Raw genomic sequence first — 26,760 nt, forward strand, 5'->3', positions numbered from 1 at the left:
TACTGGATTGTTTGGTCGAAGACTTGAATGAAGACCAGAACTTTTTGCTGTTTGATTTCAACAGATTGGGCAAACCCTGAAACCAATCTTTACGTTTTTCAGCTATCAATTATTTGGCTTGTCGTCTCAAGGTTCGAATTCGAAATTTTTCATGAATGTTAAGTTTTCCAGTCTTTTTGGCCTTACGCCGGGCAGTTTCTTTTTTCTTTAGAGGGTGTTTAATTTCGTTGTCTAGCCAAGGAGGCGTTTTTTTTTTTTACGTTTAAAGGTCTTTACTGGAATATGGTCAGCTACTGCACCAAGAGCCCTGGGGGACACCATATTCAATCTGCTTGCTTTCAGAAGCCTCTCCATTTATTGTGGTGTACTGTTTTCGATCTTGTAAATATTTCATGATCCATTCATGTAGTTTACCCGAGATTCCACTTGCATGTAGTTTCATTGAAAGTTTTTTATGGCAGATGCTGTCAAATACTTTCTGGAAGTCAACAAAAATTGCACTACTATTACTTTTCCATTGTCTAAGGCTTGTTTCCATTTTTCTGTCATATTCAGCATTAGCTGTTCTGTGGATTTTCCTTTTCTAAAGCCTCACTGACTGTTACCTATCAAGTTGTTATCATTTAGATGGTTATCAATTTGTTTACAGACCGTACTCTCTAATAGTTTACCAAGTATGCTAAGTACAGAGATAGGGCGATAATTGCCACATTCGAGTGTGCTTCCTTTCTTGTGGGAACATCGAACACGTGCAGTTTTCCACTGGGTTGGTTTAGGTACAGGCTGACCCAAACCTTCATTTCATCCACAGTGACCGGATACCAGACGGATCGTTCTTCAGGTCCTCTTTTCGTTCTGCCTATAAATTGGTTTGTTCAACTAGCAACTGCCATAGTTCTTCAGTAAAGAAGTCGACCAAAGAAGTCCACCAATAACCTAGCTCCATTTTCTGCCTTTAAAGCACACACAACCCACAATTCCTCTATTCGTTCCGACGAAGTGCTAACGCTCGAAACGTCAGCTTTTGTAATCGTTACGGTGGCCAATTTACCATTTCAACTTTGTTGATATATCCAAATTATTTCGTTACTCCCACCGACGCAGCCCCAAAAAGTTTCCTTCGAAACGATCAGCCTTTATTCTTCAGTAAAGAGCAGCAAAAAGAAATCCAGGCAAGATCGAAGGTTTTCCGAATCAACATTTATTCCAACCTCTTTTTGAAATTGTACATCTTCCCTACGATTGATTCCCTCAGACCAGTCATTTTCCTCCACATCCTCATCCATTTCCTCGTCTGTGTCTTCGTGAGAGGTGGGATCATCCGAATCCTCTTGGCTAGATTCCGACTCATCTGAGAAGAATTCTTCCTTAGAGACTCGGTGCTCAGTGAAATAAGCCAAAGGAAACTCGTCTTCGTCTAAAAACGGAATATTTAAGCCCTTTTGACGGCTTCTAGAGTTAGAATCTAACGGAGCATCATTCCTTGTAGCCGCCATTTTAAAATCACCCACGTACACAATGTGTTGACAAAAAACCTAGATAATTTCGTTCAAAGAGTGCCAAATTCGGCTAATTTTGAATAACCCAGCCTAAGTGCAGGCGGACTTTCCTTCGTTCCTTCGTAAAGTCCTTAACGAAGGAGCGAAGGAAAGTCCGTCTGCACGCAAGCTATGTATAATCCAGCAATATTTTTTATGTAAGCTATCCCAAAACGATCTATTAGTTTCCAGGCCCTAAAATGTGACCATAGGGCTCGCTGTAAGTGAGGCTGTATTTATCTGGACATGTGTGCCTACTTGGCATGTTGAGGGTTTAGCGTAATTATTACTTTAGGGTAAAGTAATCTTAGTTAACGACGATTCACCTTGATAGAGGTGGCTAGTGGTGGGTATTCGCCGAGCCACGAAGCGGCCAGGTAACTTTCTATAACTAGCCACTGATACTGAAACAGTGAAGATAATATAGCACAAAAAGATGATTTTACTGTACTCATTTATTCCTGCGAAGATCATACTGAGACTACAATATTTTCGGGCGCAAATCTCGCTGGAGTTTTCGGAGGTAAATAGCAGAAGATATTTGTATTTTGAGTAGCCAATCAGAGCCCGCCTTTAAAGCTATCCTCTGTTTTAGCATATGCTAATTCTATTAGTTTCGCCTTTTTTCCCGGCCGCGGTGACTAGTGCAGATAACTCGCGTTATTTCTTCAATTTGTCAATCGCGTCCCTTCCTGTGTACAGTGTAACTTCGATTTAACGAAGTGCCAAGGGATGAAGATTGGTTCGTTACATCGAGGTTCTGTAGCATACATTTTACTGTAACTTTAGCCGGGCTGAAACTGAAGCATCGTTCGTTATACGTCTTATACCGAGGACTTCGTTGTATGGAGGTTTGTTAAATCAAGGTTCCACTGCATTTGCTTTAAGCTCTGATTGGTATTTTCATTTATTTTTGTTTTGATTGGCCGTTAAGATGATTTGTATTTTTTTAAGAAACGCAATCGAAATTTCCCTTTATTTATGAGTTTCCTTCTTACATTCCCCCTTAACTTGACAAGTACTTTAGATTCTATTTCTTCACTCTTATTCATTCCCAAAAGATGTAATAAGAATGTTTAAAAAATCGCTTACAATTCGGCTAGTTCTTGTGCTAAATCGTTGCATCGCCCCGTGGAATCACCAAGCCCCTTTTTTTTTAAGTGTAGTGGAAAATTCACCCTTAGACAGGGAAATCTACTGTCGGTATGGAGGTTGGATCTATTTTTTTTATTCCCATCCCTTTCTCCCCCTTATACAGATAGTAGTATTCCGAGGTTTTGACCTCGCTCTTGATAAATGACTAGACTGAATTTACCGAGACATATGACGCAACCACTTTTGGCGAAAAAGAGAGATTTTACACAGTCTAAAGGCTGAGTCTTTCCGCTACTTATTCAAATCCATTCAATACAAATCCGCTTTGTGAATTTTTATCTTTCTTAGCTTATATTTGATATTACATCGCATGCAATCTATAAAGAAATCCTTTAAACTGTCTGCCTGGGTAAACATCATAGCAGCCGTTAGTGGTTTACATTCCAGAGCCAGAATTTCAAATAATTTTATTTAATTTACAAGAACACTTGTATGATGTGCGTAAAATGCTTTTTCGGTCTTTTCACGTGGTTTCATAGTGATGGATATTTGCAAACCTTCCTGTCGAACGCATCTCGAAAACTGCAGACGAGCCAGTACTCAAGACTTTTTTCGCCTACGTGACTTTCCTGTATTTAAGACATACGAAAGTAAACCTCGGTTTTGATAAACTTTGGCCTTTCGTGAAATGCTAATTAATTTAGCACGCGGTTTATCCATGCAAACACTACAAAAACGGATAAATCTATTTTAGGCTCACGTGAGGAACCGGAGAAATCTGCACGTAAGCAAAATGAACCATTTCCTGAGTTAGAATTTAGAGGCATTGTAACAGTCACTTGGATCAAGTTTCACGCTTGCAAAGATACTGCAGTCGTTACGATCGACACCGCGCTTTGCTCGGAGTTTCTTTGCAGTTAACCGCCAGAAGAGATCAATTTTTAACCTCCCTTCGCTCGTTCATTACAATATCTGGCAAGCAGGTCGAAGTTAAAGGAAACACTTATCAGCTAAAAGGAATTATCTTGCTCAAACACTTAATGATAAGGTCACGTAAAGGTAACTAAGATGAAATTGCTAATTAGATCTTGGATGCTAAAAGAAACCGACAGGGGGGCGAAAAAGAGCGTCAAAAAATAGCACTGAAAGCCAAACACTGTACGAGAGAAAATTAGAATATTTGTATAGTTGTTACTTATGTTCATAGACATATTTTCAAATCTATGTCGTGCGTCAGAGGCAGACCACTCCTCAAAGCTTTCATTTCCTGTATTTCACTGTATTAAGTCAAATTTGTGGCTGTCCTAAGTAGCCCTTTAACGTCTTTGTGAAGTGACGAATACAGAGGGGAAGAGAGAAAAATATTACTGAATCAGGGGATTATTCATTAATCCAATGCCAAATTCTCCCAAGTAACATCATAAGAATTGTATGGCAGACAGTTTGGAGAATTACTAGTAAGATCTTGGGAGTGAGATGGTTATAGAATTCAATAATATTTAATCCGGCAGTGGAGAGGAAACTATAAAAGTTCATTATTTCAAATGAAACTATTTGCAATGTATTGCGAGAACTAATCATAGGTAATAGAGCGAACACTCTATTAACTATGAACTAACTGAGTTAGGAATTTTCGCAGTAGATTCACACTTCTTTTTCTTTGTTATGCGCTTTTTTGCCGGTTTAGCGTTCCTCATTATCTTTTGGTTACAGCTTTCTTGTATCATAGCATAGATCTTTTACCTGGCGCACAAGCAAATCTAGACTGACAAGGTCAGAACTCGTGAAGAAACATTTATTCGGAGATTTCAATACTGCTGTGTCAGTGCTATTTTTGACATAAAAGCGATGGAATTTTGACTTCTAATTAGGAGTTCGTAAATCCTCTATTGATAATGTACAATATATTGAGACAAGTAGCGAATATCTCTGTAAAATTTTTATAAAAGTAATGAGTTAAGAGCGTAGACACAGACGGGCGGAATACAATATATTAAATTCCTGTTTGATAGTTGTTATTCCTTCAAAGTACATGGAGAGTGATCGTCACAAAAGGGCTCTGCTGCCAGTAGAACCAGTATGCCCAGCCCTGTCTAGAAGCCGGGCTGATTACGGTCTCGGTGTTATTCAAGCCAATTTCTTGTGATTGGTTATCTGCCAAAACCGATGCCCGAAAAAAAGTTATTTTCAGAAACAATTTTGCAAAAGTGCAGCGTAGACGACGAAAGGAGAACGCTTTGTAACTTTACATGGCATCTCTTCAAAGAACCAAACGTTTTCTTGATACGAAAACTACGCTATTCTGTTACAACTTCGAGACTTATCAAATAATCTTCTGTTATGCAGAAATCTTGTGGCAAAAAGACAGAGGTAATTACATTTCTATCTTGAAAATCTTGATCAAGGTCCCAGCTAAAGGGATAAACCATTAGCAAAGAAGAATTTGAGAAGGCTTAAGCAAATAAGAAACCGCCGGCTGAATAAACTTCATAAACTAAAATCCGATCACTGCCTCTAATAGCTATATGCATGCTCAGTAATTTGAGCTTTTAGTTACAAAATGCCGTACAAATGGAAGGAATAGAAAAACGCAAACAACAGAGGAAATGTAATCGGACAAGAAAAGACACTTACAAACGTTATATGACTTGTGGACACGAAGAACGGAAAAACTTAGAGTTGAACGCGGTAAAGAAACGATGCTACTGACTTAAGGTGGCTCGATAGGCCAAAAAATCATAAAAACTTCATATTTTTGGAAATAAGTTTCTGGGCACCAACAGTCATTGTAGTTTCAAGAAAAGTAAGTCTTTTGTAATTTTTCCCATGGCTATTGTATGTTTTTCAACTGTTTTTGGATCTGTTTGAGCGGTTGCTATGGAAACCAGCATTGTTAACGCGTCGTTTTCCACCAAAAAAAGCCAATGATTTCAAAGAAATCTTCACAGGAGTGACCAGAATAGATTTCAGGGGCCTGGTAAATAGTTAGGCCCTAAATGAGGACATTGTGTGCTGATACATGACGTACTTGGCATGAGAAAAACGTGTTCGCTTGTTTACGATCTATCTACTGAGAGTTGAAGCGAATTATGCCTCCAAAAAGGAAATTTAGGAACGTTAGAAGAAAAAAAAGGAGGTTTACAGGCAACAAGTATACTAAGAAAAGAAATTCTGAAGAAATGGAAGGAACTGATGATCAGGAATCAGTGAAAGAAAGCGAGGAATCAGACATCACCGATATCGAAGATGAAAAGATTCCGAAAAACATCACACGGAATTCTGATCGTACTAAATCGATGCCTGCTACCCTGAGAAAGTTGGACGATAAGTCTAGCGATTCTGGAGACCCTGAAAACGATGAGGAGGAAAAGATGGCAAGTATAGAGGGTTTTCGTTTGATTGATATCTCTGTACTTGCTTCAGTCTTCGAGTCATTTTGGTGTCCGATGTGTAAATATGGCCACGTCACGTTCGAGGAGGATTGCAGCGCCAAGATGGGTTTTGCTACTCTTTTTGTGCTAAAATGCACATCCCAAAAGTGCAAATACTCGAAGAGGTTTTTTTCCTCTGCTAAAATCGAAGGGAGTCAGGCTTATGAAGTCAACCGAAGAGTTGTCCTTGCTACAAGGAACATTGGAATTGGACACCAGAGTCTTGTAAAATTCGCTGCGGTGATGAACATGCTACCGCCCATGAACGAGAACTCTTATCGAGATCATGTTGCCACAATTCGCAATTCTGCGGAGACTGTAGCCAAGGAGAGCATGCAAAATGCAGCTGAAGAGGCAAAAGAATTTTATGAGCCAGGAGAAGATGGGGTCTTTGACATTGGAGTGTCAGGGGATGGAACTTGGAGAAGAAGGGGGTACTCTTCAGCTTATGGGGTCGTCACTGCAATATCCACAGTTACTGGTAAAGTTCTCGATGTGGAAGTAATGTCCAAAGAGTGCAAGGAATGCATGGTTTGGAGAAGCAAAGAAGGAACTGTTGAGTTTCAGGAGTGGTGGGAAGGACACCAGCATCTTTGCCAGGCAAACTATTTTGGTTCTTCGGGGTCGATGGATGCTTCTGGAATGCTTGCCATATTTGAACGGTCTGTTCAAAACTACTCTGTTCGTTATACAGAATTTCTTGGGGATGGAGACAGTAAATCCCACAAACTTATTGTTGAAGAAGCCGTTTATGGGCCTGTTGAAGTAAGAAAATTGGAATGTGTGGGCCATGTCCAGAAACGTTTGGGGTCGCGACTTCGCTCACTGAAGAAGAGAACTGGTCAGACACGTCTTCAAGATGGAAAGTCAATTGGCGGAAGGGGCAGGCTAACAGACAATGTCATTGATAAACTGCAAGTATATTATGGGAAAGCCATTAGGAACAATACTCATGATATCCAAGCTATGGAGAATGCTGTAATGGCAATTTGGCATCATACACAGTCAACTGATGATAGCCCAGATCACGACCTGTGCCCCCCTGGAGAGAGTTCATGGTGTGGCTTTCAAAGGGATGTTGCACAGGGGACCTCTGATTATAGACATAACCATCCCCTTCCAACGGCTGTGGCTAATGCCATCTATCCCACCTTTGAAGCCTTGAGTGAGCAAAGTCTGCTTGCACGCTGTCTACATGGTGGTACGCAAAACCAAAATGAGGCCATCAATGCCCTTATCTGGCAGCGTGCTACAAAGGAAACCCACTCTGGGCTAGCAGTGGTGGAACTTGCTACCTTCTTGGCAGTCTCACATTTTAACAATGGCACTATTTCTATCATTTTAGTTCTTCGAAACCTGGGAATTGACCCAGGATTTCATTGCATCAAAGCTTGCCGAAAGCAAGATCATAATCGAATTCGCCATTCTCGCCGTAAAAGCTCTGAGCAAGCCAAAAAAAGGAGAAAACAGATCAGAAACTTCAAAAAAGGTTACAGTGACACTTTAGAGGCAATAGAAGGACAACAGTATGGTGCTGGTGCCTTCTAACATTGTTTTCAACTCTTGACTGCTTGCCCAATGATCTTGTGAACTTTATTTGCTATTTTCTAATTTTCCGTATTTCAGAGGTTTTGAAACCTTGTGACAATAATATCTCAAAAAATATTTACGATAAGTAGATCAAATTTTCACAGCATCTCAAGTGTCAATAGCTGTGTGCAATGACCTATTTTTATAGTGTTTGGACTTCTCACTCATGGGTTATGCCTTGTAAATTGAAGTGTAGTCAGGGTTATTTTTTGGTCTTTCTTTGTTGAGAGCTAATTCATGAATGCAACATAGTACTTACCTCAAAGTAGGTCATTGCACAGCTGTGATACAGTACAACAAGCACCTGAAGTTTTAGCTCTATAGCATAAAGCAGAGTAGAGATATCTTTGCCAAAAAACATACCTATTTTTGTCTCTCGGAATTGGGTGTGGCTAGAATAAATGGTGTGGCTCCTCTGAATTTTATGGAATGCTCTCCTAACTTAGTGGAAAGTAATGGGTAAGACCTATTTAAGTTTGTGGCACAAGTATAATGATATGATTTAAAGTTTAAGTGTTGGTAAAATTGTTGCCAAAATGAGCATTTTTAGACTATCGAGCCACCTTAACGAACTCTGATACTCAAGTGTTCAATTCTACCCACAAACTTATACAAATGAAGGTAAACAAAGCAAAATTATACGAAAAAACCTAACAGAATATAAATCGCCGTGAGTGAAACAAATGCGAAAACAATAGGAAAAATTTGCGTGCAAAATTTAAAAAATGTAATTGGTCGCGTTCGTATATACCTCTCGACACAGCAAAATAAAAGATTGATACACGCCTTCAGCTCATCGAGACTTGATTACTGTAATAGCCTATTGTACGGTCTACCGATTTGTGACATCGAAAAACTCCAACCAGAGTTAATGGAGGGAACCCTCTAAACTCTGCTCCAACGGATCCAAAACACAGCTGCCCGCTTGTTAGTCGGTGCTAAATCAAGAGACAGTATAACACCTATACTTATGAAACTTCATTGGCTCCCGGTCACAAAACGTATTCAATTCAAGATACTGTTGCTAACATACAAAGCACTAAATGACATGGCTCCAACCTACTTTGTTGAACTTCTTAGTCGATATATTCCAGCACGAAGACTCTGTTCATCAAATATAAATCTACTTGAGGTCCCAACAATTCGAACTAAAACGTATGGGCAAAGGGCATTTTCCTACGCCGCACCGTATTTGAGGAATCAACTACCTGAATGCATAAAAAACGCTGAATCTGTTGATTCCTTAAAACGCTTTTTGAAAACTTATCTTTTCAAAACTTAAGCCACCAGACTTTTTGATATCGTTCGTTGTCAAATATATGTATAACATGCACGTAATACTTCGTTAGTTTAGATAGAGTAGCGATAATTGCATGTATAGGATTTTTATTGAAATTTTGTTAATTGTGATTGTAAAGCGCATAGAGTTCAATTTTAATGCGCTATATAAGAACTTATTCTTAAATTAAATTAAATCGTAAAAGAAAAGGAAATCGCTAAATGGGAATGTAGCAGTAACAAAAAGTATTTGTTTCATAGTCAGCCGGAGAATACTCCACATTAATTAGCGAACCATTTCTGGAGTGTGCTTGAATACTCCCGGGATTTTCTTAAGCTGCCTCCCGTTCTTTAAAGTGATTTTGAGCGTTGAAGATAATACAACCCCTGTAGCCCTTCACTGCTAATATCAAAAGATCAATTCTCTGTCCTGTCTCTATAACACTTCTTGTAGTTTTAGCTGAGAGAATTAGGTGTTGTATCAGACTCAGTCCCCTGGCTGATAATTTTCTTTCTTCTTTTCTTCTCCGCACTTTTATGCTCAAAAATGTACTTATATTTTAGGGAGGAATTCCTTTTGGTCAAGTCTGAGATTGAAAAAGTTAGACAATAACGAATAATCGATCACTCAGGCGGACAAACATACGAGGAGAGAATAATCCAGTAAGGGCGTTAATCTTCTATAGCCCATTTCTGAATTGTCTTTAGCCTCTTTTTCAAAGCGAGTCCTGGGGCTCATCCTTTCGTATGGTAATAATTTTTCATTCACATGCAAATTAAACTCATTTTCATACGTATGGTTGAGCACCAGGCCTCGTTTTGAAAAAGAGGCCAAACGTAATTCGGAAATGGCCTATTGAATACACGCGTGCTATTGATCCACGTGTGCATTGGTTTTTTTTCCCCCTCGCCTTATGATTGGTTCGGAAAACTCACGTCAACCCTTTCTACCAATCAAATGCAAAGCTGTTATCGATGGCGACTTAGTCATCTGCGTTTTCCCGCTCTTTAGACTGGTCAGCTCATGCAGTTGTTCCACGTGACAGTTTACTTTATTCTGATTGACCATAGTCGTAAAATAGGTTTCGGGTTTACCATCTTTTTTTTTTTTTTTTTTTTTTTTCAAATTTACAAAATTTAATCGAAAAGCGCTCTACGCCTCGTTGCTAATGGAGGTCTGAGGCTAAGCCATTCGACCCGGGCGCCCCTTTTGGCTAATAAGTAGTAATTAGTAATGCTGAAGACAAGATAGGATCCTCTCCAAATTATTGCAAAACGTTAGTGCCAGACTCCCCCCTTCTTTCCCGCCTACGCTCCTGATTAAGAATGAACGAGGATGTTAATAAATGGCATGTGTCCATGGAAAAGATTAAGAGACACTTACTCTTGAAGTAGCTCCATTAACGAGGTAATATCTTGTGGAAATTCCAAGATGTAAGTAAGTAGATTCCATATCACTTTTAACTGTGTTTTTTCTTTAACTTTAATTTATATCACTGGGGAGTGTCGTAGGCCTTGGGCAAATAAACGAAAGGAAAACTCCACAAGGGAGACGAAGGGGAAAATGGTTAGACGTACTTCCCATATAGTCCATATCATACTGTTGAATGGAATGCAAATAAACTGTTAAAAATGATATTTCATACTCATGGTATTGCCTCATATATTGAGTAAAAACAAAAATACTGTGACCTCTTAGTCATTTGTATCGACAAGAGAATACTCTCTTGGAATTAGAAGCAAATATGAAATTATACCCTGGCCGCCCGAAGAGATTATATAATCAATCTCTTGCTGGCTGCAGATTTACAATCAATGCAAATCTAACTGCTTCAGTCCTTCAGGGATAAACCTTAGAAATGCATAACTTAAATGAGATGATGTGCTTTGTTATTCAGAGCAAATCTCTCATAATAATCTAAGACATCAAAGCCTTGAACTATCTGCAAATAGCCATTTCCGTAGTAGAAGGTCGCAGTCGGGACATTTGGACGCAAGCCATGGAAACAAGGTCAAGTGAAAAAGTTCGAGGCTTGCAAGTGAACCTCTTCAGAGAGAGAATTTTAAAATAAACAAATCTTGTTATTTTGAAGGGCATGTCTCTTTGAGATCCGCTAATCGCGAGAGGAATTGACCAGCAGAGCAGGTCAAGCAGCCCATGCAGTCATGGCCTTAGGGTTAGGAAGTCCCTGTGGTTTTGGAAGTTGGACGGGACTGCTTTTTTGGGAGAATGAACACGCATGAATCACCTAGAAATACCGACACTTGTGTGGGGTGGGGGGCTGGTCTACTGCGGGTTTCCCTGGCAGCTTGCTGGTTTTCCTTTTTCTTTCCTGGGTAGCTCGTAACAGGGGCGCCATTTTTTCTTAGGCCATTTGATGGCTTTCGACTCCAACAGTTTAGTTTTTACAGATCACAAGGTACGGAGTTACAAAAAGCACCGTTCTGCTGTCTCCGATTCTGTCAATTTTATCTTAAGCGGATGATATTGCTTTGCATGTCCGATAATGACTGTGACCATGACTCAGGCATTAGTGAAAACCAACCACAAGAACAAAATCTATATGAACCCAGCACGTCGGCTGACAGAGCTGACCACCAGGTCATCGCCAGTGTGAAAGGTGAGGCTTTACTACAATCCCGTTTTTGATGCTATTAGCATAATATTAATGTAATGATAATAATAAAAATAGTAACAATAGTAATAATGGTAATAATGATATTTTTATAAAAATGATAAACCTTTTTTCATTCTAATCATTAAAAATATTTACAAAAATTATGATAAACGCTTAAAAAATCGAAAAATGCATTAAAATGGCTGATAAAAATCCACGAATAGCTATTGGATACACGCTTTGTTTAATAATGATGATAACAATAATAATAATACAGTAATGATTTTCAAAAGAAACAAGTTGAAAAGATAATAATAATAATAGTAATAATAATGATGATAACAATAATAAGCAATTATTGGATGAGGTTTAGCATGATATCTTAATTATCAATTTCGAGGTCTGAGTTATCACACACACGAGGTTTGATATTTCATGATATCATGCGAAAAGCAAATTTGAATTCAGTAATCGTTTTACTAGACATGTTTGAAACAATTTGTAAAAAAAGATAGGTTTTGCCCTATCTTGACAACCTTAGCGTGATAGCTGTGGATATGCGCACCTGCTGAAAAAGAATTCAAGTGCTGTGATAGGTTGGGGAAAACCCCGGCATTATGACAGTCAGGTGGAACTTAGGCCTCCTCCTTCCAAAGGGCAATTATAGACCGCACTGAAAATTTGATTTGAGTCCAAACGAAAACTAGGCTTATACAATGGGGAATGTTTTTTTAATTTTTGCTCTAAAATTTTTGGGTAGACTAAGTCAGCCATCTTCAATGATGGCAAAGATTTTAAATGGTAAATTTGTGACCGGAAATACTAACTCTTCATGCAATGTGGAATCAGAGATAAAGTCAAATGCTTAGAAAGAAAGAAATAGGAATATAATAGAAACAAAAAAGGCTAAACTAGTGGGCATGATTGTTCACGCACGTTGAGACTCGCAGTCGCAATTGTTCTTTCGAGGTTTTGGACAGCTAGTATGATACTTTGAAAATTTTACCAATTGCATGAGCTCTAGGTAAGTGAATTTCAAAACCCTTCGAATGTCACGAGTGACCGTACATCATAAAAAGCACGAGTAATTCATGAGAATTTTCACGTTTGAAGCAAAATAACTTCTCTCTCGTAACACTCTTCAACGGCTTGGAAAATGTTCGTAAGTTTTCTTTAAGCAATAGACCAATAGAGCGTTCATTAAATCGGTTTCCTGGCGTAATAACCCATTGGGGTGTTGGGAAAACATTGAAAAGTTTGTAAAGCACGAGGCGGAGACGAATGAATTAGTGTACGTACTAACATGATTTCCAGTGAAATTTGATGTCAATAAGCACGAGTAAATATTTGAAAGACAACAAAAATTGGACCAGCCCGTTTGTAGTCGTTGAAAAATTTACCGCAAGTGCTTATTTAGATGAAATTGCACGAGAAATCGTGTTGTAACTTGTTAATACTTTACATGAAAAAAAAAAACAAAAAACAAAAAAAAAAACAAAAACAAAAAAAAAATCACCCCACAAAGTCAAAACAGACGAAATTTTGACAGCGTGCGATCGCTATTTGTAATTTGCATTCGTTTTACAACTTTGGTCAACTTTGCATTCGTGTTACAACATTGCACTCGTGTGGCCTGAAAAATGCACTCACTCGTTTTAAGCCAATCAGACGCACGTAATATTTCATGTGTATTATTACGCCGGTAAACGAAGAAAAGGAGCAGTCTATTGCTTTTCAGGGAATAAACTTGAAGCAAACCTCATTACGTTACGATCAGTTTGTATGTCTTTACCAGCGCAATAAACGACCAATCAGGGAACTTGCAGTATCTCAGTTATTTTGTGACTAAATTCATAATTGACACTAGTTGTAGTCCGCAACTTTTTTTAAATAGTACATGACAGAAAAACCAAGCGTCTATTTCATAGTATTCTAAAATTAACCTACTCACGAAAACTGAAATGTCCAAAGAGAGAAATATGAAGATCTCGAATTGACACCTTCAATCTATTTGTGCATTTGTCATTAAACAGGCTCAAATAACTAGGATTTCGCACTTGAGAAGTATCTAGTACCCAGCCCCCACTGCAGATACTTTTGTACGTGTCATTGTTACGGTGCACGGTCATTGAAGAAGCGGCAACTTTTCATATTTATAGCTTACGTCACGGTACCACTCCTCGCCGTTTTGTTTACGAAAACGAGGGGGCGTTACATGAGAGCACCGATATGAATGACGAACGAAAATATTCGAGACTTCACGAAACGCCGATACCTTCAGTCTTTTGACCGCGAAGCCTGTGTCGGCTTCTTAAGTGTGCGAAGGTTTCTCCATGTCTGCCAAAGTCAAGACTTCGACAAGGCTTCGCAGAAAATTCCTAAACTGTGGCACCCTTGCAATGAAAAATGTGCGAGACGTTTATGCTTGCGGCTGCTACTTCCCACTGGTCAGGTTGCATGTCACAAGATACGAGAATAATCGTTACTCTTTTTACGTGATGAAGACTTCCATCTGCTTTCGTGGAATATAATGTTATATGACTTTCGAGGTCGTGGAACCTTAGAGTTTCCGCACGATTCATTCAGATCGGAGTACTTTGCCGTGATAGTTCTTATTTTAGAAATCACTTGATATGAGAACTTTTTTCGTAAATTACTTCTTTTCGCAATTTTTGCATGATAAGCACAATATACGCACAAACACTAGCGTATTCGGTTGCAATCTCGACCAAAATTAATGTTAGCGTTCCGAGGGCCTGCAGGCCTATATTATTACATATTCATACTTTGTCTTGTTGTTTTTATTTTGCGGTAGATTTCTGATTGTTTAACTTGCTAATTTCAGTGTTTTGAATACAAAGGCCAAACGCGAATGTATGCAAAACCTTATACCATAACGCACGCATTCTGGTGTGAAAACCAGCACCTTATCGCTGAGTTGATTCGCACAAGACAAAATCATATTATCAATCTTCCGGAGATCGCATTTCAATTCAACCGGTATTTTTACCCGGGTTGGAGCCAATATTTTGGACACGAAAGGGGCAACAGATTCAATGCAAGGCGATCAGGCATGCATTGGCTGGAGGGGTAGATGCTTTAATTTGATTTAATTGTGTGGTGAGACGATATTTTGAAACAGTCGGCGAACACAAGATTCTATAGCCTTTGTGAGCGTTTTAGTTCTGTGACCTGACACCACGAATGTTTTCGCACGTTGTGCTCCTCCTGATTGGCTTAAGCTGTATTAATCACTTTTTACGTTGTTTTCGGAAGCCGTTTTGACACGCCGAATAATGACAAAACAGAACTGCTTTCAAGGCTATTTTAAGTTACTGAGGGGATTTAATTTCCATACCTTTCAAATGACTGTACAAGAGATTTTATAAGAGTGCTAAATTTAAGAAGTGAAGCATGAAATAAAGAAAAGCTTCGTTTAAGGTGCGGAAAGGGTATCTAACGTTTCCAATCGGCAAGAAACTTTGATTTGCATTTAAAGATGAAGAGACGAGAGCGATCGCGGTTCTGTTTGTTTTTATTTAAATCTCTGACAGTTGAAGTGCGATTCTGTCTGCTGGATTTTAACTGCGGTCGGATCACGTGTCAAAGAACAGATCATCGCTGGCTTTAGAAGGGAATTTTTTTTTGTTTTTGTTTTTCCGCTTCATTAAAAAATATCGCGTGAGGCGACCAGTATCGAGTAGATTTCGTCTCAACATAGGAAATTGACAATTACCATTGTTGGACACGCTTTCCTGGATAAAAAAAATTTCTCGATCAAGTCGTTGCAGACAACTATTTGTTTCACTTTCGAACGTTATTCTTGATTGACAGGCCAGCCATAAGAGCCAATCAGTGTCCCGCCGTGAATAATGACGCAAATACACATTTATTGGCTTCTGTAAACAAAGGGACGAGAACAGGATGTGTTTTTTGTCTGTTCCCCGATCGCGTTTATTTAACTCCTAGTACAATTTTCCAGTGCTTGAATCCTGAAAAGCCTGAATAGATACGTCAAACATCGACTAATGCAAAAATACTAGAACGCTATGAGCGTAAACCAAGCTAAATGTCGCGCTCAGTTGCAAACCCCAGCCCTTACCACGTGGTCTATGATAATTATGTTGCCATAGAAATCATTATCTTTTTGACACCAAGATGACACACCTCTCACGTTTGCATTTTATATTCGTGGGTTATCACAGTTCAGCAAATCGGTGGAAAAGCAAAAAGGCAATCGAAGGTACGGCAAGCGTTAGTCTATTTAGACTCCTCAAGGTAGCAACATGTCTACTGCCCTTGTCTCCGCGTTTTATGACGTGAACGACGTGTTATACAAGGTTAGTTACCGTTGTCGTATTCTTTTAGAACTTTACGCGAAAACAATTGCATCTAGTCATTTCGCGATGTCTCTAAAGTAGAAGCTTTTGTGCGAGGTGATTAAGAGCAATTTTGAAAGTCGCTTTGCCGCTCTGATCTCACGTCAACATGTTAATCGCTTTCTTCTGCAGAATAACAGAAATCTCGGCTTGGCGTTTGAGCAAAGACCACGAAGCGAACGAAAGCCACTTCCTATAGGCCAGCCGCGAAGACATTCGACTTCTGTTTCAAGCTCTCGCTCCTCGCCAAATCTGATCACGTTGACAGGTTCCCCAAACAAACGAGAGCGCTCATTGAGTTTGAGTGCCGATGAGGAGCGAAGACGAACCAGTTCAAACTCCAGCCGGTACAAGACCGAACTTTGTCGCCCTTTCGAAGAAAACGGCACTTGTAAGTATGGAGACAAATGCCAATTCGCTCACGGTGTTCACGAACTGCGCTCGCTTAGTCGCCACCCTAAATACAAAACTGAATTGTGCCGTACATTTCACACGATCGGGTTCTGTCCTTATGGGCCGCGATGCCACTTCATTCATAATGCTGAAGAACGAAGGGCTGCACAGATGATGAATGGTGCCCGAATGTCTCCGCCATCACCACTCATCGGACCACCTTCGCCGCCGCTGACAGAGCCAAGCTCGCCATTACCTACTTCTCTAACTCCTCCTTCTCCTTCTCCGCTCTCCTTTTATCACGACGACAGCCCATTGGGAAGTCCCATTAACAGCCCCTTAGCGATTCCTTCTCCCGCTTCAAACAACGTCTTTACCTTCCCACCTAAAGCTCAGGATTTCTCGCCTGTTCTTTCACCGACCATGGCTAGCCCTCCAGGAGTTTTTTCGCCCGGGTTAGAGCTCAACGAAGAAGATGATTTGGACGAAGATGATGAAAATCTTCCCCCGACGCCGCCAGACTCGTATGATTTGGCCAGCCGAAGGCGCTTGCCTGTGTTCAACAGAATGTCCGTGCCGGAATGAGGTTGTAAAAATTGGCTTTTAGTAGTTTCACGTTTGTACACAAGATTTGTAATTTAACATTTAAAGACTGATCAAGTCAACAAAACGCTGGAGAATCAGTTATTATTTTCACGTCAAAATAGGGCACACAAGAATATACATATATATATATATATATTATTATACAATTAACCATATTTTTATGATCGGGACTAAAGCACAGATTTATATGCATCAAGCAGTTTCTATAGGTCCTATAGCTTATTTATCGACGGAAACAAAAAGAAAATTATCGACGGAATTGCTAGTGTTAAACACAAAATTCCTAAGTGTAAGTTTTTCGTACACGTTTTATATTTGGTCAATAATTGCCACTGTATATTGTAAAGCCTGTGAATAATGGAAGCTAAAATTATATTGTCGACGTTTTTTTTTTTCTCTTTTACCTCTTTCAATTCCTATCTATTTAATATATTATTTATTTAACTTATAATATCAAGCGATAAGTTGCTATTTTGTTACCGAATTTTGAATCAAAATCCATAATTTTTGTTACGGTTAGGTAGAAGATGACAGAAGTAATTTCTTAATATATAGCCTATTTACATGGTCGTAATTTAAACGTAGATAATTTATAATCGACTTGCATATTTGGGAGTGTTATGTGCACGTCTGATTCAAAACCGAAGTTGTTTTTGAGAATAGGAACGGTTTTTTGGAAAGCGATTCAATAAAGGTTCCTCTAAATTTTGTAAATAACTTGTGTATTAACCTGTGTACTGATTTGGATTAGGAGCTGGGATATTGGGGGCGGTGCGCACCTTTGGATAAAGTCGCTTGTGCAATAACATCGGCGCGACTTTCGCGACAAATATGCCAGGCATTGAGGGGTCGTTTTGACAAGGTTGGGCGCTGAAACGTTTCGGTTTACAATTTTGCATGCGTGAAGCCACTCTTGAATGGCTGCCAACAGTAGGGAACTAAACACTCAATATCGTATGATAGTTACTGTGCTCCGCCAATGGCGAAGGGGTAGCTCTTTCATCGCCTCAGGTTATTCATGAAATCTGAGAACGTTTGGCGAACGGAATGGTTATCAAAGATTCGCAGGGTCGAACTGTTGATGGACAATAAAATATCAACTGACAGATGAAGAGAAAAACGTTGAAATCGTTGGAGTAAACTCCATGTAGATTGTTTATGGGCACCAACTTCCGTTTCAATTCGATTTACGATATCTAGGCGTTTTTGCATACCGACCCGTGAACTGGCACAGTAGCTACGGGCAAGTAATTACTAATTTACCTAAAGAGTTAATTAATAGTAAAAAGTGACTAAAGGTTACCACGCAGGGTATGAAAATTGCTAGGGAAGAGCTTTCATTTAGGAATGTTTCCTTTCGTGATATCGGCGAAATCTCGCGCTGAATCTGCGACTTGGACCGTAAAAAATATTGGATTTCTGAGGATTATGGAAATATTTCTCGCGGCAGTATTCAAAACATCAACACGGTTAGGTTGCATTGACTAAAGATCAAGACAACCGTTTTCGCTTTAGGCAAACGGCACAATTATCCAAAAATTTGCATTGGGAAAATCGAACTTTTGTCCCTTGCTATTGAAAATCGCTGAATCGTTACGTCTGTTGTATTTAATCAGCATAATGTGTTTACTTTGACAAATCGAGATTTCAACGATTGTCGCAAGAGCATATTTCGATGCATATTTGCCTCGCAAATTAAAGAACTTTCTTCGCATTTCAATCGGTTTTCTAAAGAGGAACGAATGATCAACGAAGGTGCCGAGGGCGCTGTAGTGATTCGTTTCCGGTTTCGTCGAAACGTGGTTTTCCGGTTACCCGTCTTGTCACGTAGCGGAGCTAATATACAAGGATTATTTTTAAAAGAAATATTAACTGATTTACATACTTATGTATTTACTTTTGTTAATACAAAGAACACACAGATATAAGATGTCAACTTCTGGTTGGTTAACTGTTATGTTTTTTTCCATAAACAATATAAAACGTACGCGACTTCAACAAGTTGACTCCTTGAAAGTGAGTACATCACTAAATTTGAATTTGGCAAAATTTCATCAATGACGATTAAATTTGAATTCCAGACACTTTAAAGTCCTTAAAATCCTTCAAAACTCCTTATGGGATGCAGTTGGTTGCAGAAGTCTTTTTATAGATTATTATGACTGGCGGTGCTGAATGAACATGTATATATATATATATTTTTTGTTGTATTTTATTTTCTTGTAGCGCTTTAAATATCAAACTCTTTTCTTAATACAGTTGTTGTACCCCCCCCCCCCCATTTTCTTAATTCTTTTTTTTTATTAAGAAACCCAGTTTTTCAGGTTTGTTTTTTTTTTCAGGGATTCCCAAGAATTAGCACTAGGCCGCCAGTTGGACAAACTTTGTTGTCACCTTTAAAAAAGTCGGTCCGGATTTATTTTCAAGGAAGGAAAAAATTGTGTCAGTATGTATGGCTTGAGAAGAAAAAAAAATAGTAACGGCCTGTTTTAGTTTCAGCGGAAATAAATGAAATTCAGGACAAACCTAGCCTAAATGAAATTTAACTGGGATTGCGGTAGATGAACTTTATTCCTTGTTGATAAGTTCTAGTATTTCAGTATAATATATTGATAAATATTAGCAGCTCACAAGTCTATTTTGAGACATGCATGTATCGATTCTTGGCTTAAAACAAAAACGCACCACCCAGTGTTTCAAGGGAAAAAAACGTTACTTCGCTTAATCAATATTAATGGCCCGTGGAACGTAGTCTTTGTTTGGCTATATAAATATATACTGAGATGTTGGCTTTCAATCATTGAAAGCAAGTTTTAGTGTTTTGCAGTATCGTTGCAATGCCTTCGTATTCATTATTTTCCCAAATAAACTTGAAAGGGGGTTAGAAACCTTCGTAATGACTGGGATCGGAGAAACCAGCACTTGGGAATTAATTAACAAGTAAAATTACGAAAGTAAATTTGGTATAAACATTTTACCATTTATTTTTAATTCTCGCGAAGATGATTAACACGGTTCGATAACTTGAAAATTTAGTATGGCTCGAAATCTGAAAAGTGAAAACCTCTGCATGTACAGAAAATAGTAACTTAAAATGTATCAATCTATTGATATCTGCCTTTTACACACGCAAGGGTTGAAAACTTATCGAATTTCAATACAAGTGGCGAATTCGAATTATTCTTTCGTATAGGTATAGGCAGCCTTTGAATTTGTCAGCTCGGCGAGGGGCTATGTACACTCTTGTATACTTTTTCTTCGCTAAAACTGACCTGAAACGGCAATTTCACCTCTATTGACTCCCACAGTTAAGAGTATTCTGGAGTATTTTCTTAAGACTGACAGCTTCGATCCCTGGCTGACATTGTTCATATTTTATCTAGCGTTGCAACAAACGCAAAAAAAAAAAAAAAAGTGAGAGGATCGTGTTGATAAGATTACACCGCGATATTGCGAATTGTCTTTACTATTCACCGCCACGAGAAAAGATGGAAACGAAAGAGGAAAAAAATCAACATGCGATAAATAGCACAGAATGAATATATACTTCTGTTATTGTCCGCCGAGTTCCAAATGTCTGTCAATCGCTTCACTGATAGCAGTACTTCGGGACCTTCAGCTTTTCTGTGGTGCTAAAATGCCAGTCAAAGGTTAGATACAGTTCTTTTCCAGATCGATTCCGCTCGTTTCAACCGAGAATGTAGACAGTATCTTTGGAGAAACTATTCTTACCAAAAACCTCGCATGAGGTCATTGCTGAATACTTTCAAAATGATTGTTTACAAATGTAATTGTGGCAATATTGGATTGGATTACGTAGCCAAGGAAATCGTAGAACGTCTTGCACGTAAACAAGAAATCTAACCAAGCAACTCATGAGTAGATAGAGAAAACTCATTCCGGCTCAGACTTTGAGGATCCATGGTACATGCATGTCTTTTTCGTCAAGCAGTGTTTAATAGTTGTGATCGATTTATTATTCGTTTGTCGGTTTTTCCTAGAATTTGAGCAAGATTACTTGTAAGAGTTTAGAGGTTTCCGTATGGAGGCCTAAACTAATAAAAAACGGGAAGAATATCGCATGTTATCGAAAGTATTTTTTTTTATCAATGTTCCGTTTCGTAGAAACATCATTAATGCTTGTGTTTCCCATGCATCGGTAAATAACTGCATTATCAACATGTGAATCTGGAATGCTTCATCCTAACGCCGTTAACCAAAAAACCAAAGAAAGGATTTGTTACAATGAATATATGAAGTTCATATATTTTGAACTGCGGTAGTAGATACGTATGATGCACGATCCTCGCAGTAGATAGCGCTATTTATGCAATAGCGAAAATCAGACCTGAAAAAAATCAGGCCTGTACGGGATTCGAACCACTGACCTCTACGATACTAGTGCAGCGCTCTACCAATAAAGGATTTGTTGTTTCAACTGACCGGGGTAAACAAAATTTTGTGTCAAAATGAAACATTCAAAGTGATTTCACCATTAAAACTTGCTCATGTGTCAGATTGTTGAGATAAACACAAATTAAGTCTGACAAATTCTCAACAAGAAGTCATGCATCCAAGCGCTGAACAATAAGATATTGCAAAACAGTTGTCTGAGTGATACTAAATTGGTAGCTTCCCTCAGGCGGGCTAAACGTGCTCATAGACACGCAAAAGCAAAATCTACCAAATTGGATATAGGCACTTAACACAAACTTACAACAATTAAGTTTTCTTGCTAGGCCGGACGCAAGCGAAGCATTTACGTTTGGTTTAGTTTCAGCTATTGTGTAATCTTAACCTCATGATGGGTGTGCTTCAACACAGACTATTTGGAGCCGAGAGGACCATAAATGGTGTGCGAGGTCAACTCCATTCAAAAGAGGCTTTGTCTTGTCGGGACAAAACATTTTTTCTCGCTGACCAAACAGGGACTTTGCTCACCCAAGTGACGCTAAACGTGCGAAGGAGGAAGCAAATTTAGCGTGTGATGATCGTGTTTTGGTAAGCCGCTTCGTGGAGGCATTTCTATTTTAAGCAACTTGTTTTTCTTTGGCAACAATAGCAACGAGTTTTCAATTTCTTCTTGATATTTATGATGGGCTGAGGCAGGTTTTATACTTCCAACAAATTAAAGACCTTTAAAATCAACAAGAACCGTAAGATTAAAATATGATATCATAAAACTAAAACGACTCTGCAAACATAAGTCTGTGAAACACCAACACACATAAGCGAGGAATGTTAAATATTTACGGTGTAATTAGGGAGTTTTAGTTTTATGAATCTTCTACAAAGCGAAATGAAATTTGAATTGGAAACACCAAATCATTCTGACAAAGGCTTCAAACATTTTTTTCGTAAATTTTTGGAAAGCTTTCCGTGACAAGCTGGGACGTGACTTCATTATGCATAATTAATCACGCAAATTGTAATTTCCAAAGCTTAAAATAATCCTACTCGAAAGTCCAAGAAAATCCGAAACAAAAACAGCGTTTCTCCTTAGTTCAACCGTGTCGGCTGACCGCAAAATAGGCTAACAAAACGGGTGAAAAGTTTGTTAATACATCGCGGTTTCAAATACGGAAACCCTACTAATTCTCTGTCTTGCATTGTTGACTGTGATCCAAGAGGACAACAAGATTATAATAAATAGATTGTTTTTATTTCTCCTTCTATAACTTCCTTGAGTAATTTGCTGAAAGGGAAAGAATAACAAGAATACTGCCGCCTTAACGACTTCAGAAATTGCCGTTCAGAGAATGCGGTTCCCGGATGTATTGAAATGCACTTTCAACAGCTTCTTGAAAGAACTTCGTTAAGCAACGTGCTCTCGGTAAAATTGTAATGTCTAAAAATTTTGTCGACAATTAATCTTGCTGGCAGGTTACGAAATGTCATCCGTTGCTGTTTCCGCATTAAGTTTCGCACCATATAGAATCATATTTCGTGGTTCCTTGTCTCTTTCTGTCTTTGCTTGTTTGTCGGTAGATACCAGGATCTTGAAAATCCTTAAACCACGGGAAAGAGGGGGGACTGAGGAATAAAAAATGAAGCTCTCCTCAGGCCTCACTCCTACATGACTTCAGGAGAAGTAAACACCCTTCAGAAACCACTCCGCCATTGAGAAGTAGATATCAGGGTTAAATCATCACCTGACCATTGACCATTCAAATATTTTCTCCCATTGCGTGCTAAAATTTCACCAAAAAAAGGTTTATAAACATGTACCTTTAAAGAATTTCGAAGCTCTCCGCGACTCTGCAACAACAAAGATCGAGGACGCGCGAGCAATTTGCCCCCTGAGAGACCTAGTACTGAGGTACTGAGTTGGCCAGTCCTAACGTTCATTTGGACGCCAGTTAAAGCAAAAATTCCGCATTTAGCTTCACATGCATGGCATCCCACAATTCAAGACCTTATTAAGTAAGCAAGAAAAGAAAAAGGTTTAACGCTTTAGATGCTAGATCTAGATGGGATTCGAAACGCAACATGCTTCTCACTGCAGGTGACCACTTTGGCGCATTGATATTGTTCATTCAAGGTTAATCAAGGGCTGGCTTATCAGTCAACTTGATTTTCATTCTTATCTTCGGCCAAATTTAAGTACGTCACAACAAACTGTGATGGTTTCGAAAACAAAGTACAATAACTCCGTGTCTGAGATACTTAGTCCGAAAACCGGGAGTGGATTTTTAGTGGTCAGGCGCCCTGAGGTGCGTTGAAAGGATATGTTTTGACTTGAAAAAGGGTTGGGATCTGGGGCGGCACATCCCCAACAAGGATTACGAGGGGAAACCCCGCTCTTCCCGGGTGTACATTGCTATTAAGATCCACATTGAGTTTAATTTAAATTTCAATTCCATTTCACATGATTGTTCGCAACCTTCATAGTTCTTCTATCTCACGATTTTACGATTTCCTCGCAGCTCCGTAGTGCATCTACGATAATGTGGGCTGGTGGTTCTCTGTGAGGAATTCTCATAAAATCGCCGTAATACGATTTAAGAATTTTCTTCCATTCGCGAGGAGCTGGCATGGAAAAGCCATCGAAATTCACTTCTGTCAAAGGGAAAATGTCGCTTTCTTTTCTTTTTATGAGTCCATATATCATTTCGAAAAAACCAACTGGCATGGCCGAACAATTTCAATGAAGTTTCCATCGCTGTCCTTTTCAAACACTAACTTATCTGTCATTAGACCATCTACGTCCTTACAGCCGCTACGCAAACAGCGTTTATTTACAACTTTCGGTGTCGCGTAATTTCCCCAGCATCCCGCCCTGCGGCGGAGCTTTGTAATGAACATCTGTGTCCTCTGTTTGGAAAAACATATCATCTGGAAGCTCACTGACACCGTACTTGATGAATGTTTTATAGTCTGCTTTGGGGATGCTAATGTCGACGTCACTGTCAAAGGGATTATGTCCGTTATGTCGAACAGCTCCCAATAGAGTTCCTTTACAGAGCCAATACTTAATGCCGTGCTTCTTGGAAATGATATCGAAGATCCGAAGAACTCTTGTCTAGTTGAGCTCGTCGAAGCGATGTCGACCCTTTTCTGCGAATATCGGGGCAGTTAATAATACCATTTGGTTTCAGCTCACATTTTCCTAACCTCGTATAAGGTATCGGCTGGAAATACACCTCCTGCCGGCGAAGGTGACGGGGCAGCAACGACATCAGTGATATGATAACAAATAAACTTGCAGCTAGCGCAAGTATAAACGAAATAAAGTGATTGTGCTTCCAGTTACGCGGCATTGGCCTATAAAAGCTCTTCCAGTGCAAGAAACGTGACCTATATGGATTTTAACATCGTTGGTCGAACAATGAATTTGGAACGAAGACTCAATTGAATTTCAGCGAAGAAATTATTGAGTGAAAACTGTGTTCCTTCAATGGTCGATCAAACTTCTAGGAATATTCACCAACTTTAAGTAGAATCCCAGGAATTTAAATGCCTAGCAACTAGCCAGTGATAAAATCTACCTGAGAGGAAAGAACAACAGGCCCTTTCGCTGAAGTATAATTGCAAAACGCTGTTTGCATATTTAGCCTCGGGAATACACGTAGGCAATCGAAGGTAAATATACCAATGGCGTTGCCGTCGGTTTACTTTCGCCTTGGAGCGTAACAAAGATGGCCGGTATGTACATAATTATAATAATAATAATATATGTTATTTGAAGCTCCCCCATAAGAGCTTTTCAGCCGCAATGTAGACTAACTAAGCGCTTGAAAAACCTCACTGGCAGGAGGCAGACCAGTGGGCCATTTACAGAGCGCAGCCGAAGAGTTGAACTGGGGGCAACCGAGAACAAATCCAGTGAGTGGCAGGGTGGAGGACTTGAACCCGGGACACCGGACTACAAGTCCAGCACGCTGCCTCCTTACAGGGCTCAAAGAGAAGTCTGTGAAACTGTTCTCTTACTGCTAATTCGTTTTCATTATGGATAAGGAAGGGTAGAGGGGCTAAAAAACTCAAAGCTTCGAACGTTCCCATTCTCAAGTAAACAGGAAAAGAATGAAGTTTAACGTTTTAGAAGGGAGGCGAAACGCAACATTCCGTGTTTCCTTGAATCCTGCACTTTCTTAAAAAGTAGAGATAGGAGGGAAACCTGTTTTTCTTGTTACTACGTTCGCAACTTTTTAAGCCTGAACTATAACAGAACCAATACAGTGAATGAAAAGCACACACCCCTCTTCAAATAAGTGCCCCTCTTTTAACCGAAATTTTAGATAAGCACCCGGATGCTTATATACGGTTTATTTGTTTATTTTAATTTGTTTATTTTTATTTATTTGCCATTTTGTAATTTATGACACATCAGCAGAAATAAAAGGAATTACATACACCGAATGCAAATATGGCGTCCAATTTGAATTGCCATTGTTCTGGACCCACTAGCCTCTCACACGTGAGATAATCGTTTTGTGTTTCCACGTGAAGACGAGGTTAGTGAGTCCAGAATAATGGCAATTCAAATTGGACGCCATATTTGCATTCGATGTGTATACACTAATATAATATAACTGAAGATTTAGCCTGTGGTGAGCCGTAGGGAAACCAAGAGGCTTATGTGAGCTATTGCCTCCTTAAAAGTGAGGTATCAGCTTTCTAAGTTCAAAATACTTTAGGTGAAGAAGGACAGAATACACATACACACACACACATATAAAACGACAACAATAGCAGGCACTCAAACAGACCTATACTTAAGGATCTTGAAAAAAGTAAGGAAGAGTAAGATTTGATTCTGCCTAGGAGTAATATTCGCAATTTAGACTTAAACAGGGAAAGAGTACCAACATTTTGGATTTCTATATTCAGAGAATTGAAAACTTTAGGTCCTTGGAAACATAACGAAAATTATTTGATATTTGTTCCGCAAGGGGCATGTAAAAGGAATTACGTTGTCTGGTGTAATAGCAATGATTTGCTACTCGACAACGAAAATAATCTCTTAATTAAGAGCATCAGGAAGACGGCCTATCTTGAACAAAAACACAATCTTTCCTATTTGAAATCGATATATATTGTACCGATTAAGAATTTTTAACTGCTTAAATATAGGTTCACTTTGAACGTTAAAAGTACTTCTTGATATAATTTGTACCACCCTTTTTTGGAGTAGGACAATACGTTTCAAGTTGGATGGATAAGTGGAGCCCCATACCGTAAAGAAACAAAGTACATAAAGTTGAAGCAGGTGGGTAGAGACTAGCTTTATAGATTCTACCAATGGATTTTGAAACTTTCCTAGCGATATTAGCAATGTGTGGTTTCTATTGAAATTTTCGTCAAGAATGACTTAAAAACGTAAAATCTTATA

At 39.0% G+C, this 26,760-nt stretch overlaps 3 protein-coding genes across 3 annotated transcripts; 2 read left to right on the top strand and 1 right to left on the bottom strand.

The window, feature by feature from the left end:
- Nucleotides 1–1,136: 1,136 nt before the first annotated feature.
- On the bottom strand, nucleotides 1,137–1,723 carry LOC111320989 (uncharacterized). The gene has a single exon (XM_022923744.2). The coding sequence runs from the start codon at nucleotides 1,494–1,496 to the stop codon at nucleotides 1,137–1,139; it is 360 nt and encodes a 119-aa protein (XP_022779479.2). The 5' UTR covers nucleotides 1,497–1,723.
- A 3,609-nt stretch (nucleotides 1,724–5,332) lies between these two features.
- Nucleotides 5,333–8,074, top strand: LOC148728441 (uncharacterized). Its single transcript, XM_088763469.1, has one exon. It carries the CDS (start codon nucleotides 5,723–5,725, stop codon nucleotides 7,610–7,612), a length of 1,890 nt encoding a protein of 629 aa, XP_088619595.1. The 5' UTR covers nucleotides 5,333–5,722; the 3' UTR covers nucleotides 7,613–8,074.
- A 6,969-nt stretch (nucleotides 8,075–15,043) lies between these two features.
- LOC111320938 (mRNA decay activator protein ZFP36L2-B) lies at nucleotides 15,044–17,645 on the top strand. The gene is made up of 2 exons (XM_022923683.2): nucleotides 15,044–15,890; nucleotides 16,062–17,645. Exons 1-2 carry the CDS (start codon nucleotides 15,837–15,839, stop codon nucleotides 16,905–16,907), a joined length of 900 nt encoding a protein of 299 aa, XP_022779418.1. The 5' UTR covers nucleotides 15,044–15,836; the 3' UTR covers nucleotides 16,908–17,645.
- The last annotated feature ends 9,115 nt before the right edge of the window (nucleotides 17,646–26,760 follow it).

This window comes from Stylophora pistillata, chromosome 6 (genome assembly GCF_964205215.1).
Source record: "Stylophora pistillata chromosome 6, jaStyPist1.2, whole genome shotgun sequence".
Classification (NCBI taxonomy): Eukaryota; Metazoa; Cnidaria; class Anthozoa; order Scleractinia; family Pocilloporidae; genus Stylophora; species Stylophora pistillata.

Excerpts from the sequence above, each read along its gene's own strand:
- LOC111320989 (XM_022923744.2), bottom strand. The coding sequence starts at position 1,496 with ATGGCGGCTACAAGGAATGATGCTCCGTTAGATTCTAACTCTAGAAGC.
- LOC148728441 (XM_088763469.1), top strand. The coding sequence starts at position 5,723 with ATGCCTCCAAAAAGGAAATTTAGGAACGTTAGAAGAAAAAAAAGGAGG.
- LOC111320938 (XM_022923683.2), top strand. The coding sequence starts at position 15,837 with ATGTCTACTGCCCTTGTCTCCGCGTTTTATGACGTGAACGACGTGTTA. Across the intron at positions 15,891-16,061 it reads TGAACGACGTGTTATACAAG|AATAACAGAAATCTCGGCTT; the intron begins GTTAGTTACCGT and ends TTTCTTCTGCAG.